This window comes from Corvus moneduloides, chromosome 1 (assembly GCF_009650955.1).
Source record: "Corvus moneduloides isolate bCorMon1 chromosome 1, bCorMon1.pri, whole genome shotgun sequence".
In the NCBI taxonomy this organism is placed as follows: domain Eukaryota; kingdom Metazoa; phylum Chordata; class Aves; order Passeriformes; family Corvidae; genus Corvus; species Corvus moneduloides.
The window spans coordinates 61,306,678-61,318,855 of record NC_045476.1 but is presented as its reverse complement, the minus strand read 5'-3'; the positions used below and the strand labels follow the sequence as shown (position 1 = coordinate 61,318,855).

Here is a 12,178-nt window from a genome sequence, read left to right as displayed (position 1 = left end):
AATGTAATAAACACCTGGTATCTGAGGGATGCTTGTAAATGCTTTAAAAATTCTTTGCAATTAAATGAATCTAATGGAAAGTCCATTATACAAGACCAACTTAAAAATTAGTAATAATACGTAGTTTTGACAAGAGCTTTTTCCTGCATGAAAAGGCTACTTTTCCCTCCCCTGTCACCCCCACTTTCTCTCTACATGTGGATGTGTGGGAGAGATGGGGGAAGCATGATGACTCTGGACAGTCTGTGTCCTTGGGAGGTGGAAGGACTTCAGACTCCCTGATTGGTTTTTTTGCTGTTGTTTGGTTGGTTTTGTTTTGGGTTTTTTTAAATTTGAAAGGAAGGTGTGTTATTGGCTAGATTATTGAGCCATGAAGATAGTAATTCAGGTATTTGGCAATACTTCTAAGACTATTTTTAAATATCTCCAGGAATAATTTATGAATTTCTATGAAGAATGGTTTGGGGTTTTTTTCCTCAATAAAAGTTGTTTTGCTTCTTTTATTTTAAAATATAAATATTTTAAATTCAGTTTTAGGGACATCCCATAACAATACATGTGTTGATTTAATATAATTTGACTTTCAGAATTACTTGGAGAATGCAATGAAATTTAATTCCTTTACAAATTTACTATGTGACCGCATATTCAATATGTTATTGCCCTGAAAAACGCATTTATTGCTATGTAACTCTAGAGGTATATTTTGAGAACAAGAATTTGAGATAAAATTTGTTGTATAGCTACTTATGAAAAAGTAAATTACTGAGATGTGTAGTGAACCCTGCTTGGATTCCTGAATGGTCTGTAAATAACAGAGGTAATATTCATAACTGTGGGAGGTCTGACTTTAACCTCAAGTGTTTATATAGTGAGTGGTGCAAATGCATCCTTACTGTAGACTATGACCAAATCTATTTTCTATTTCTGTTGGAAAAAATTACAGCTAAGCTGTATAGTAAAAGGGTAGTTATACTACTGGGGGCATGAATTCTTGGGATCATTAATTATAATTCAGGTAGGATTGGGAGTTGAGGAAGATGACAGACAGGGATGTTGTGGGGAGGATGTTTTGTTATTTTTCTTATCTCAGTCTTCTACAGATACCTTTAGCCGTGTCATTGTTCCATTTTGCACTTGGTTATTCTCTCGGTATGTTACAGACCTCAGTGTGTCACACAGGTAATTGTGTATTAGGCAGTTTGATGTGATTTTAATTGTAAACTGTATTAAAATTTTATCTGGTCTGTCGTAGGGTGCTGTTATTCCCCCTTGGAACAACCTGCTTTTCATGGGATTGAGAGCTGATATGTTACTGATTTTAAAACCAAATCAGTAAGAAGAAACAGATAATTCTGGTCAATAATAATTTCTTGGAGTGGACTACACTGGGTGATTAAATGCTTATAGAAATAATATAATACTTTGAGTAGAAGGTTCTTTTGAAGAAAACAATCTGGAATGGGAAATTTGATTTGTGGTATGCTTGCACTATACTGAAAAACATTTCATTTTTGGCCAGTACCACATACAAGGCACACCCTCCAATGTCAGTGTAAATAAAAATTGCAGTGTAGCATATTTCACACTGGAGATTGCAGTTCAGATTTGAATCCTTTTGTGTCAGCTCTTCTACAAACAGAGAGGGATTATTTATTTCATGATATGGTCTGGCTGACAAATCTTAAGGACAAGGATGCACACAGAATCATAGCCAAAAATGAGAACTGAGCCAGATATTTTCAGCTCTAGAATAGCATTTAAAATGTTTATCCACACTCGTTAAATCAAATAAAAGTTTTCAATGAAATGTTTTCTCCATGAAAATTACCAAGAATAGAGAAAGCATGGAAACTTACTGGTTTTACTGAAATACTGTCTTTGTTGGAGAAAATGAAGGGGAAAGGCATTGTTCTGACATTGCAAATAGTCTTTCATTTTTACCCCAGAACTGGTTTTTATTTTGACATTTCCTTTGTGTGTCTTTCAAAAAAAATAAGGTCACCTGACAGAAGTAATTGTAATCAGTAATCAGCTGAAAAAATTGTAAACATACAATTTAATGTTATAAAAATACTCATATTTTTGCATTTTTATTTGACTTTGTTCCTGGTTTGAGATCAAACCCATTGCCTTTCCTGGAAAACTGCAAATTTGAGTTTTGTCTCAAAGAGCTCACCACAATGCATTGCTCTGATCTAGAAATATTCTTTCATAGCTTCGCTTTTGCTATCTGAAAGCAGTTTCAAAACCAGTCACGTTTCTTAACAATCACAAATACAGAAGATGCTCTCCTTTGGTTCCTGCTGTACTGGGGAACTGAAACCTCTGGAGATGCTCCAGCAGCATGATGGGCTGTCCCGCAGAGTGAGTGGCTGGCAGCTGCCAGAGATAAGGAGCTGTGGCACTGGTGGTCCCAGCCCTGCCCATGCTGAAGGCTGTGCCAGCATAGAGATGCAGATGGTGCCAGCTGAAGAGAATTTATAAACAAGGAAATTACCTAACAGGACAGGGGTGGTCTTCTAGCTGCAGCATTACGTGATAGATGTCTCTTTAATAATTTGTTGTGTGTGACTGTGCTGGGAATATGTTGACCTGCAATGTAGCAGGTATTTTAGGATGGCATGTTATGTTTTTCTCAGTATCTGACCCAACATCTCAAGGGCTTAAGAAGTCAGCCAGTGGAAATTCATTTAGTCTTAAGTCTGAGCTGATCAGAAATTCCTGTGGAAACCTCCTGCAGTGCACTTCTGTTCCAAGTTTGGTGCTACTGAACTAAAACCCTTGTGCTGGCCAGGCTAGCTCCAGAGCATGTCCAAAGTTTATTTCATTATTCACTGCACACATGCTGAAATCCCTTTTTTTTTTTTTTTACAGTTATTGAAAACTAGCATTTTTCAAGTTTCTAACCCCATGCCCAAAATGTCAATTCTCAATTTGTAATTCCATTAGGAGATTGCAAGTTTTGGAAAATGTGATCTAGTAAAATTTATGTCTTTTGGTGTGACATGTTGAGCTAAGTGTCTAAAGTTTTTCGTGTTGTTGTTTTTCCAATAAGCTTGGACTGGAATAAAAGATCTCGTAGGGAAGAAAATGAAACATAGCTTTCAGCTGATAAATATTTAGCCTTTGTATTAAATCTTAGCCTAGAAATTTTAATAAGTAGCAAAAGTAATACCTCTGTAATCCTTAAATCACTTAGTATTGCTTCTCAGATTCATTTTTTTTTAATTGGAATGCAGAAGAAACAGAATGATATTTTTAATATTGATTATATATCCTGATGCCTTAAAGAAATGAAAGAAATTAAATGCCTTAAAGAAATGAAAGCATTAAGTCTGCTTTTTGCTCATAGAGTGTTACAAAACCGAGTACAGTGACTTCTTTTCATCCAGCTATTAGAAATTTCTAACATACTTGTATTCAGTCATGTTACTCATCTTTTCTCTCTGTTGTGCTTAAACTGGGGAATGTTATTTAGGATATCTCTCTGTTATCCATTGATTAGTCAATCCCCATTTTCTTTCCCTGTTCACCTATGGATGGTTGAATGTCTGTATATTACTGTATATTCCTTATAATATCTATTTGTGCATTCACATTTAAGATCCTACTGGAAGAAAATCTGCCGCGATGCAGAGTAATGTGAACTTTTTGTAGGAGTTTGTGGTAGTTCACGTGAGAGGACGAGTCCTGACTAGGAGCACCAGCAGCACATATAGATGATGTGCCTGCTTCATTCTTGTACAGGTGTGGGGTTAATTACCTGTTCAAAATGAACAAACATGCTTAAGATAGCTGAGCATCTGTGCAGACATTTTCTTGGGAGGAAGAGTGCATTTTACGTGGGGCTGACAGATGCTGATGACGGATTTTGGAGCCTCTGAGGGCTGACTCATGGTTGTGTCAGTAGGACTGCAGTGGACGTGCACGCTGTTGAAGGATTTGAGGCAGTGGTGGCCTGATTGTCAGAAGGGTGGCTGCCTTCAAGCTGGAGAGAAGCAGCACTCACTGCTGGATACGCCTGACTCAGAGAATTTACTTGAGCATCCACAAGCCATGTTTAGAGCAGGCAAATGTGCAAGAGCTTGCAGCAATGTGTGTGTTCGATGCACATGAGGAGCTTGGCAGTTGTTGCTGGTTGACTGATCTCAAGCAGCAGGCAAGGTTGCAAAAATATCCTTGAAACCCATTCTATGATTTGTTTATGAGCTTGCCCAAAGAGAAGTCCCATGAGAAGCAACATGGCTTTGCCACTGAAGCTCAGGAGGGGTGATATTCAGCCCATATACTTCTTGACTTCATTTTTCTATGTGTTTGGGGTTTTTTTCATTTTCTTTATGCTGCGGCATTTAGTTTGACTGACATTTTCAAATGTACCATAATTGAGATCTGTACTCTTTAATTGCAAAGAAAAAATTGTAGGGTGGTCTAACTACTTCAGGTAAATTCTAGTTTCTTTGGAATAGATGTTGGATCGGACCTGAGTAGGGAAAAATAAACTCCATTTAAAACTCCAGGCAGAAGATGACTGAGGAGTCTGTGATCAGGGATTGCTTAAAGTTTTTCTCTGACTTGGAGCTGATGCGATAGCTGGTGCCTGGGGCTCTGTGCACTTTGGATCTTCTTTTTCCTCTTTTGTGTTTTGGCTACTGCATCTCTTACATTGTTAATGTGTCTTATGTTGCCATATGCACATTTTATTCTATTGTACCAGGCAACTTAGCTTTTCCTTCCCCATAACATTGTTTGTACACAATTTGGGGGGGTTGCGTTACATTGTTTTTAAGAGCTCTGATAACCTTCTGGGTTGGAAGTTTTATGCCGATGTGACTGGTGACTCAATGTCACTGGGGATATACTGCATAACCACGTAGAAAATTAAGAAAACTTACAAATTTGTGAGGGATGATTTAGAAAGCAGAGGGTAGCAAGTTCAGCTGTTGACAACTTAGTGATTTAGAATATACTGCTCTGGCTTTTAAAAGTGTCTTATACAGCTTTGAACCCTTTTCAAACGTGTCCATGCTGCCCCTAGCTGGGGCCAGGTCTGTGTGGTGCATTTATCTGCTTAGCGGCAGTATTTATCTGCTCAATGGTAGGCACTGCCAAGTTCCTCTGTGGTATTTTGTGGTGGTGTTATAGAAGGGTTTTTATCCTTACACTGGGGGAGAAGTTTCTCCTTTATTTTTACAGTGTGGCTCTGTCTTAACCTAAAACAGTGCTAGACAGACCCAACCACCTTAGTCATCTCAGTAAATTTAGTTTCTGTGGTGACAACTGTGATGACTTCTGTAGCAAGAGGGAACAGAATAGAGAATACAGAAGATAGGAGTATTGTAGAAACACGTATTTTGCATTGTTAATTGCTCTTGGGATTGTACTTGGTCTGCTAACCATGAGTGTTTGAAAAGTAATGAGAAGCCAATCCATATTTTTCCTTTGCAAGGGTTACTGGATCAAAAGAGTAATAGTTAAAGTTTGGTTAGCAGAGTAAGTCCTTATCTGTCTTGGAAATTTTGGTTGAAGTAGTATCTGTGAGAGAGCAAGTACTGAATGTGACTGCAGTCTTTCTAGGATCAACCAAACAAAATCTTGAAACACCATAAATTTTCCTGGTTTGGGACAAACTTTCATTCAAATGATAGAGTTTGGTCTATCTGACTATGGTAATCTGTTATAAGGAACTTTGCATCTGGTACAAGGGTTGGTTTGTGTCAAGAGTTTTTGTTCTTGGTTGGTTTTTTTGGTTTGTCGTTTTTTGTAAATTGATTGGGGGAGGGGAGGAATAGCCAAAAAATGCATATGTCTTAATCGCAACAAGAGTAAAGTGCACTCGCAGTGTTTCTATTACACTAAATGAGAGGTTTTTTCCTCTACACCCAGCCAGAAGCAAATAACCAAGAAGGCAGGAGGTGTTTTCTGAACTTCATTAGTCTCAGCTTTTCAGAATGGGTTATGGGAAATTGCAGAAGACACAAGAGTACACCCATGGTGATTCTTTAAATTCCTTCTATATAAAGCAGAGGAAAGGAATTATGATACGGATTTCTGTACTGTCCTACCTGATGACATTTGCAGCTATGTAGCTTCAAGGCTCTTTGCAGTTCTCTGGAGCTGAAATTCTTGAACCGTATTTATGACAGGTGAATAAGGTTTGAACACTTAAATTTTACTACTGTTGATTTAAAATTGTAGGCTGTGGTGAAAACTGGCATTTAGCTCTGTCTTCGTAGTGTCAAATATAGGAGTCTCTCAGACCTATCTACAAAATGGGACTTGATTCATGCTTTATTTGTCTTTCTAGTCACTAGAAGTGAGAGCACATATTTGTTTTTTTCTTGCACTGAGTTAGGTGCCAATAGTAGAAATAATACTGAGTGATTTTCTTAGGTGTAGATTTACTTTATTTCACTTTCACTTTATTGAAACTTTGGAAACCATGTAAACAAACAAATTATATATGCATTTAAAATGGAGTTCTGGATATGGCTGTATTGTGTTATCACCATTCCATTTTCCAGGCTCACTTACATTCTTAAAACATTGAGGACCACCTGTTTCACCTTGCTTTCACTTACTTACAGACCCCTTTCACCACAGATGTTGTCATTCCCACTGACAGCTACTAGAAGGGATTCAGGAACAAATTCCACAGAGAGACACTTGTAAACTCTTACAAATTTTTGACTAGAGACTTCAAGCCTGTCTCATCATTGAACAGAGTCATATTTGAACAGGGATCCTGAACAAGTGGCAAGAAATGCTCTGGTCTTCACAAAAGTGAAATGATTATATGAAAGACTTCAGCTTCTCATTTGCCTTTATGAGTCCTTTTTCATAGACTTTCTCTGCCTTTGTTTTTCCAATTGATCTCCTCAGCAGTGTTTCTATTTTGACATGTTGCAACTGGAGATCATGTCTTGCTCTTTTATTTGTAGTTTTGGGCATCATCTGTGCTGTGTGCCCCATATTCATATATAAAAGTCCTGATACCCTAAATTATCAAATCTAATAGAATGTACATCTTTTTGCATCTTTTAAGAAGAATGTTTTTTTAAGATTTACTGTGTTCTTTTGGATTCCTATTCCACTGCCAGGGTCACAGACATTACATGTAAAAAATTGCTGATCTATATAAAATAAGGAGCTTTTGCAGAGTGGGAGTGTTAAAATAATGCGATGGTGGTGATTAGTAGAAAAGCAAAGAGCCAATTTAAAGGAATAGGTTAATATACTGACTATGGTGTGGTGGGTTCACCTTGGCCAGCTGCTAGCTCACTCCCCCTCTTCAACAGAACAGGGAAGAAAATACAGTACCAAGGCCTGGCTGTCGAGAAAAGTCAGGGAGACTGGTCACCATTTACTGTCATGGTAAAAAGCAGACTTGGCTGGGGGAAAATTATTTTAATTTCCTGCCAATTAAAGTAGATTTGTGTAGTGGGAAGCAAAGGCAAATTAAAACAAGATGTTCCACCATCCTCTTCCCCTTATTCCCAAGTTCAGCTTCAGTTCTTCATTCCTGAGTCATCTACCTCACTCCCCACCCCAAGTGGCACGGCAGGATGGGGAGGGGAGGTTGTAGCCAGTCCATAGCACATCCTCTCTGCTATTCTTCCCTCCTCACACTTTTTCTTTCCTGCACCTTGGGTCCTGCCCATGGGCTGCAGTGCAGAATCTTTATTTATTGTATGTTCCTGTGCTCTCTGCTCTGGGCCTTATGTTTTAATTGCTTTGTAAAAGAATCTGAAATAAGACAATGGATAAGATATTGTATTAGGCCATTTAATAGCTGAAAGTTGTGCTATTATCATCAAAACAGAAATAATTTGAATATAACTGAGTTGCCTTTTTCTACCTGTTTTCAATTATAAAAGCAATAGTTCATTAGACTTTCTGCCTAGTTTAATCTAGTTCGTGTTTTGTTCTTTTAAATTTCTTGCAAATTAAAAATGGTAATGTAGCCAAGCAATTCTCTGAAGGTCCCTCATCTCATTTTAAAGTAAAATGAAATATTTACCCCAGAAATGTGAATATTTAAATATAGTTTGTTATTCTTGATGTGGGGGGTTTTTTGGGGGTTTTTTTGGGGGCGGGCAGAGGGGTTGGTTGGTTGTTTGTTTTGTAAAGCACTCAAATCTAGAATTTATTTGGTTTCTTCCATTATGGATTTTTCACCAAAAAGTTCACCAAAGTGTTCACTCCTCTGTTAGGCATGGTGTTTGCTCTTCTGAATTAAAGTTTAATTGACCTATTAGCATAATATCATGGTACAGGTATTTCCAAGAAGTTTTTTTCATTGATGAGACTGGCGAATACAAACCTACTACCACCAGCATATTCCCTTTTTCGTAAATAAGTGTTATTCCAAAAAGAGTAAGTCCTACTCCAAATAAAAATTAAACATTAAGTCCGTAAAACATTCACCCTCATCACTGAAACAGATAGAAAAAAGAATGGCCTGGTGGTTTTGTCTCCGATTAAGAGCTGAATCCCACGTCATGCAGGAGAATGCGCTTGGACCAGCCCCAAAATATCTGGCCGGAGTTCCAGCAGTGGGGCTGTGAACACCAGGCTGCCACCAGGAGCTGAGGGAAAAAGGAAGTTGCTTTGGTGCTTGTAGCCAGCACTGCCAGCTATTGCTGTGTGTGACACCCCTGGCAGCCTGGCTCGGTGTGGAGGCCCAATTCTCCAAAGAGATGGGACACAACTGTGCTTCGCCATGCCCTAGGTTACCCAAATTACTGGGGAAATAACATCACAGACTGCACTGACAAGTCAATCGCCACCTTGATCAAGTATTCAGGGCTCAAAAAGACATTCTCTATCACTGTCCATCAAATCACTCACATTTCTCCATGAAAATTTAGCTTCTTGGCTCCTGGAACAGAACTGATGAAAGCTTAGGTGTGGTCTGATTAATGTTTTTCCATTTGCTTCTGCCCTTCCTGCCTGCATCTGTGGTTGTCTCTTGCATTTTCTATCCCCAGATCATAAAATCTTTGGATTTTATCATCTCTTTGCCTGGCAGGACTTCCCTCTCCACCCCCAGCTCCCAAAGCTTCATTCTGTCCTTTGGTCAGAAATCCTTTCATTGTCATTCCTTTAAAAGTTGGCCTTTTGCAGCACTTTGTTTTTAAAATGTACTGCTTAGTAATTAATCTCAAATGAGAGCAATAAGAGTCTGTTATGTGGTAATATACAATGGACTGTGGTATGGACAAAGAATGTCTGTAAGCTGTATACTTGGATAAAGTAGCCCTTCTTTGGGTCAGTTTTGTGCATAACATTCCTCCTGGGAAGTTACTTCGGGTAAATCTAGAAACTAAGGTTTTGATCTGTGAAATTTAAGTGAAAGATGGGAATATAACTGCCTTGTAGACAAAACTAAAGATAAAATCAGTAATAACAGTAGTTTGGCAATAAAAGTATTGACTGATTTAAAAAAAAATAAAATCTAATGAAAAGTATTTGTGAGGTGCCAAACCTGAGGTTATCTTTTATAATTCTGCTATAGATCCATACAAAATTAGCAAAATCTCTCTCATGCCAGATATCTTTAAACAGTCCTGTCTTTACCTGCACATGCTTTCCTAACTGCTCCTCAGAGCATTCATTTGCTGATGGGGGCTGTGTAAAGGCAAGAAAATTAGATTGTTATGTTAAACACATTTCCATATTGTTATTGTTTCATTGTACTGCTTAAGCTCACAGTAGGAACTTTAAGATTGCGTATATTTTTAAGAAACATTCTTTTCAAGCAAAAGTTTGGAAAAGTAGCCATTTTTTAATTCTGACAGTCTAGACTATTCAGTATGACCTAAGGAGAAGTGTTCTTTGCAAACCAAATTTTATGCTTTGTCTTTCCTACTGCGTTTTCCTTTCAGCAGGGAAAGGATGCACAAAGATAGTTCCTGTGGGTTTAGGAAACAGATGATAGCATGCAAAGCCCCATGTTCATACGCACTGTGGTGTTTTGACTTTTATTTAATGGTGTTTTTTGAAAACTTCAGAGCAGGTCAGTAGAGCGGTGTACTCAGTGTTTGAGGTCAGCAAGTGAAAACAAAAGAGGGTCATCTGCCCCTTATTGTGTGTGTGAGGGGTGAGGGTTTGTTTCTATTTATTTGAAATTTTCTTAGCCGGTCTTCAAGGCAGCTAAAAAAAGAGGAGGTAACGTTATCTAATCACAGCTGCTCATCCAACTAATGACGTCAAGCAGTAACCTTTGCTTTCTCACCATATTTCCTTTGAACTGTAAGCTATTTAATACAGCTAAAAATTATCTCATCCACCATAGCAATGTAGCCCTTTTCTGTGCTTCACTTTGTAGTGGGTTTATCAGCACTGGGCATGGGAGTGAGGTGAAGAATAATTTTTTCTTTAATTGAATTTGCAGATTGGAATATGGAGGGGAGAAGGGGAGCAATGGGCTGTGCTGGCACCAGGCCAGCATCCCAGGTTGTCAGTCCCCTATGAACAAAGAATGCTTTAATCACTGCACAGACCAGGTGCCAGGGTATGAAATACACGTGTTCAGTACTGTAGTTGTGCCTAACGTGAATTTTGAGCGATGGCAGTAATTTAGCATAGAAACACAACCTGCATGTGGTCTCACTCCATGCCGACTTGATTGCTGTGTCTGAGCAAGATGATTCCATTGTTGGATGAGAGCGGGTGTCAGGTGTTATCATGGGGAAATAAAAGCACTTCTTACCTTGTGTTGTGATCTGTTCATATGACCTTGCTGTTGGAAAGAATAATTTTGCCTTCTGATATAATTTTCAACAGCATGTCACTTCTTCCTGCTGCTTACAGTAAAAGTAATGAGGCTACTTAGGATACTCAGAGGTGACCTGATGTGCACATGGATAATTAGAGTGGGTGTAATTCTCAATTCAGACACTGTAAAGAATAGTGTGGTATTGCTTTTGTGAAAGGAAAGCTGGTAATTGTCAAATACTTAAAAATTAGCAGTTAAATTGCAGTTGGCAAGTGCTTGCAGTAGCAACATCTTTTTGTGTTGTTGTTTTTCTTGCTGCTTATGCCAGTCTAGAACATGAGAATCATAGATCTGTTTTTTCCTCAGAATATGGTGGCATGGGCTTGGACTTCTCCTATAATATTGCAGTGGCAGAAGAGCTGGGAAATATCCGCTGTGGAGGTATTACTATGGCTATTGGAGTGCAAGCTGGCATGGCTACTCCTGCTCTTACAAGGTAATTTTCAGAAAGTTTAGTTTAGCCTAAAACCCAAAGTGTCATGAGTAGAGAAAAACAACAGTGTATATTTCCTGTCCAGCCTGAGGAAAGAACCTCCTTCCTCTCTGCTTCTCTCAGACAGTTTGGTTTAGGGGAGAAAATACTCTTTTTTTAAATATATTTTTAACGCTAGAGTATTATATGTTAAAACATAAGCCTTGTTTAGTAGTAGATTATATGTTTACAAACACAGAATTTTGGTGCCACAACCAATTAAAAAATTTAATTCCAGAATCCAAGTTATTGGTGTTTGTCTTTTTTCTTAGCCAGATATGCCAGTGCAGTAATATTAAGGATGCGTTTAGTTGCAGTGATTAGGATCAGTCTAATTCTGTTTTATAATTTACTTGTTCCTTTTCCAGCTTTGCAAGGTGTCAATCCTAAAGTTGTAGCACATATATCATGCTTCCTAAATATGCCCATTCTGGATAATTAATCATTTTTCTTTTTCTCGGCAGCTATGTCAGTGTTCCCATTTTAGTCACTTGCTATCATTCAGGCTCCTGCACTTGCTCAATCTGTTTTGTTGGGTTTTTTCCTCCCTCAATAAAACTGACAGTTACCAACTTCTTCATGTGGTAGTTTCGCAGACATTCTGTGTCATAGCAACAGTTTTTAAAACTAGACTGGGGCAACTGACTGATCCAGAAGTTTGTCCCTGGAATGTGGATACACCCAAAATTCTGGAAGATGAGGTGCCACCCTTGTCAACAGCATACCTGGGAATGAATATCAAAAAAAGTTAGTTTTACTATGTGATTTATTGTTTGCTGTAAAGGAGAGAAACTGCAGCTGACAATCAGAACATATAAACAGAACTGTGTGGATCACAGAAGTGTTATATCTGTATTTTGCCATGGTTTCTTTTCTTTCCTTTTGCCTTCTAATTATGGTATTGTATACCACCGGAATTTTTGTCT

General features: G+C 38.2%; 1 protein-coding gene across 3 annotated transcripts in view; it reads left to right on the top strand.

Moving 5' to 3' along the window:
• The window catches only part of LOC116445397 (probable acyl-CoA dehydrogenase 6), an 87,303-nt gene that overhangs the window by 40,855 nt on the left and 34,270 nt on the right, over positions 1-12,178 (top strand). For all 3 annotated transcript variants that reach the window (XM_032111998.1, XM_032112010.1, XM_032112003.1), the window contains one exon: positions 11,087-11,216. In XM_032111998.1, coding sequence (XP_031967889.1) covers positions 11,087-11,216 — 130 coding nt within the window. The remainder of the gene's footprint in view (positions 1-11,086; positions 11,217-12,178) is intronic.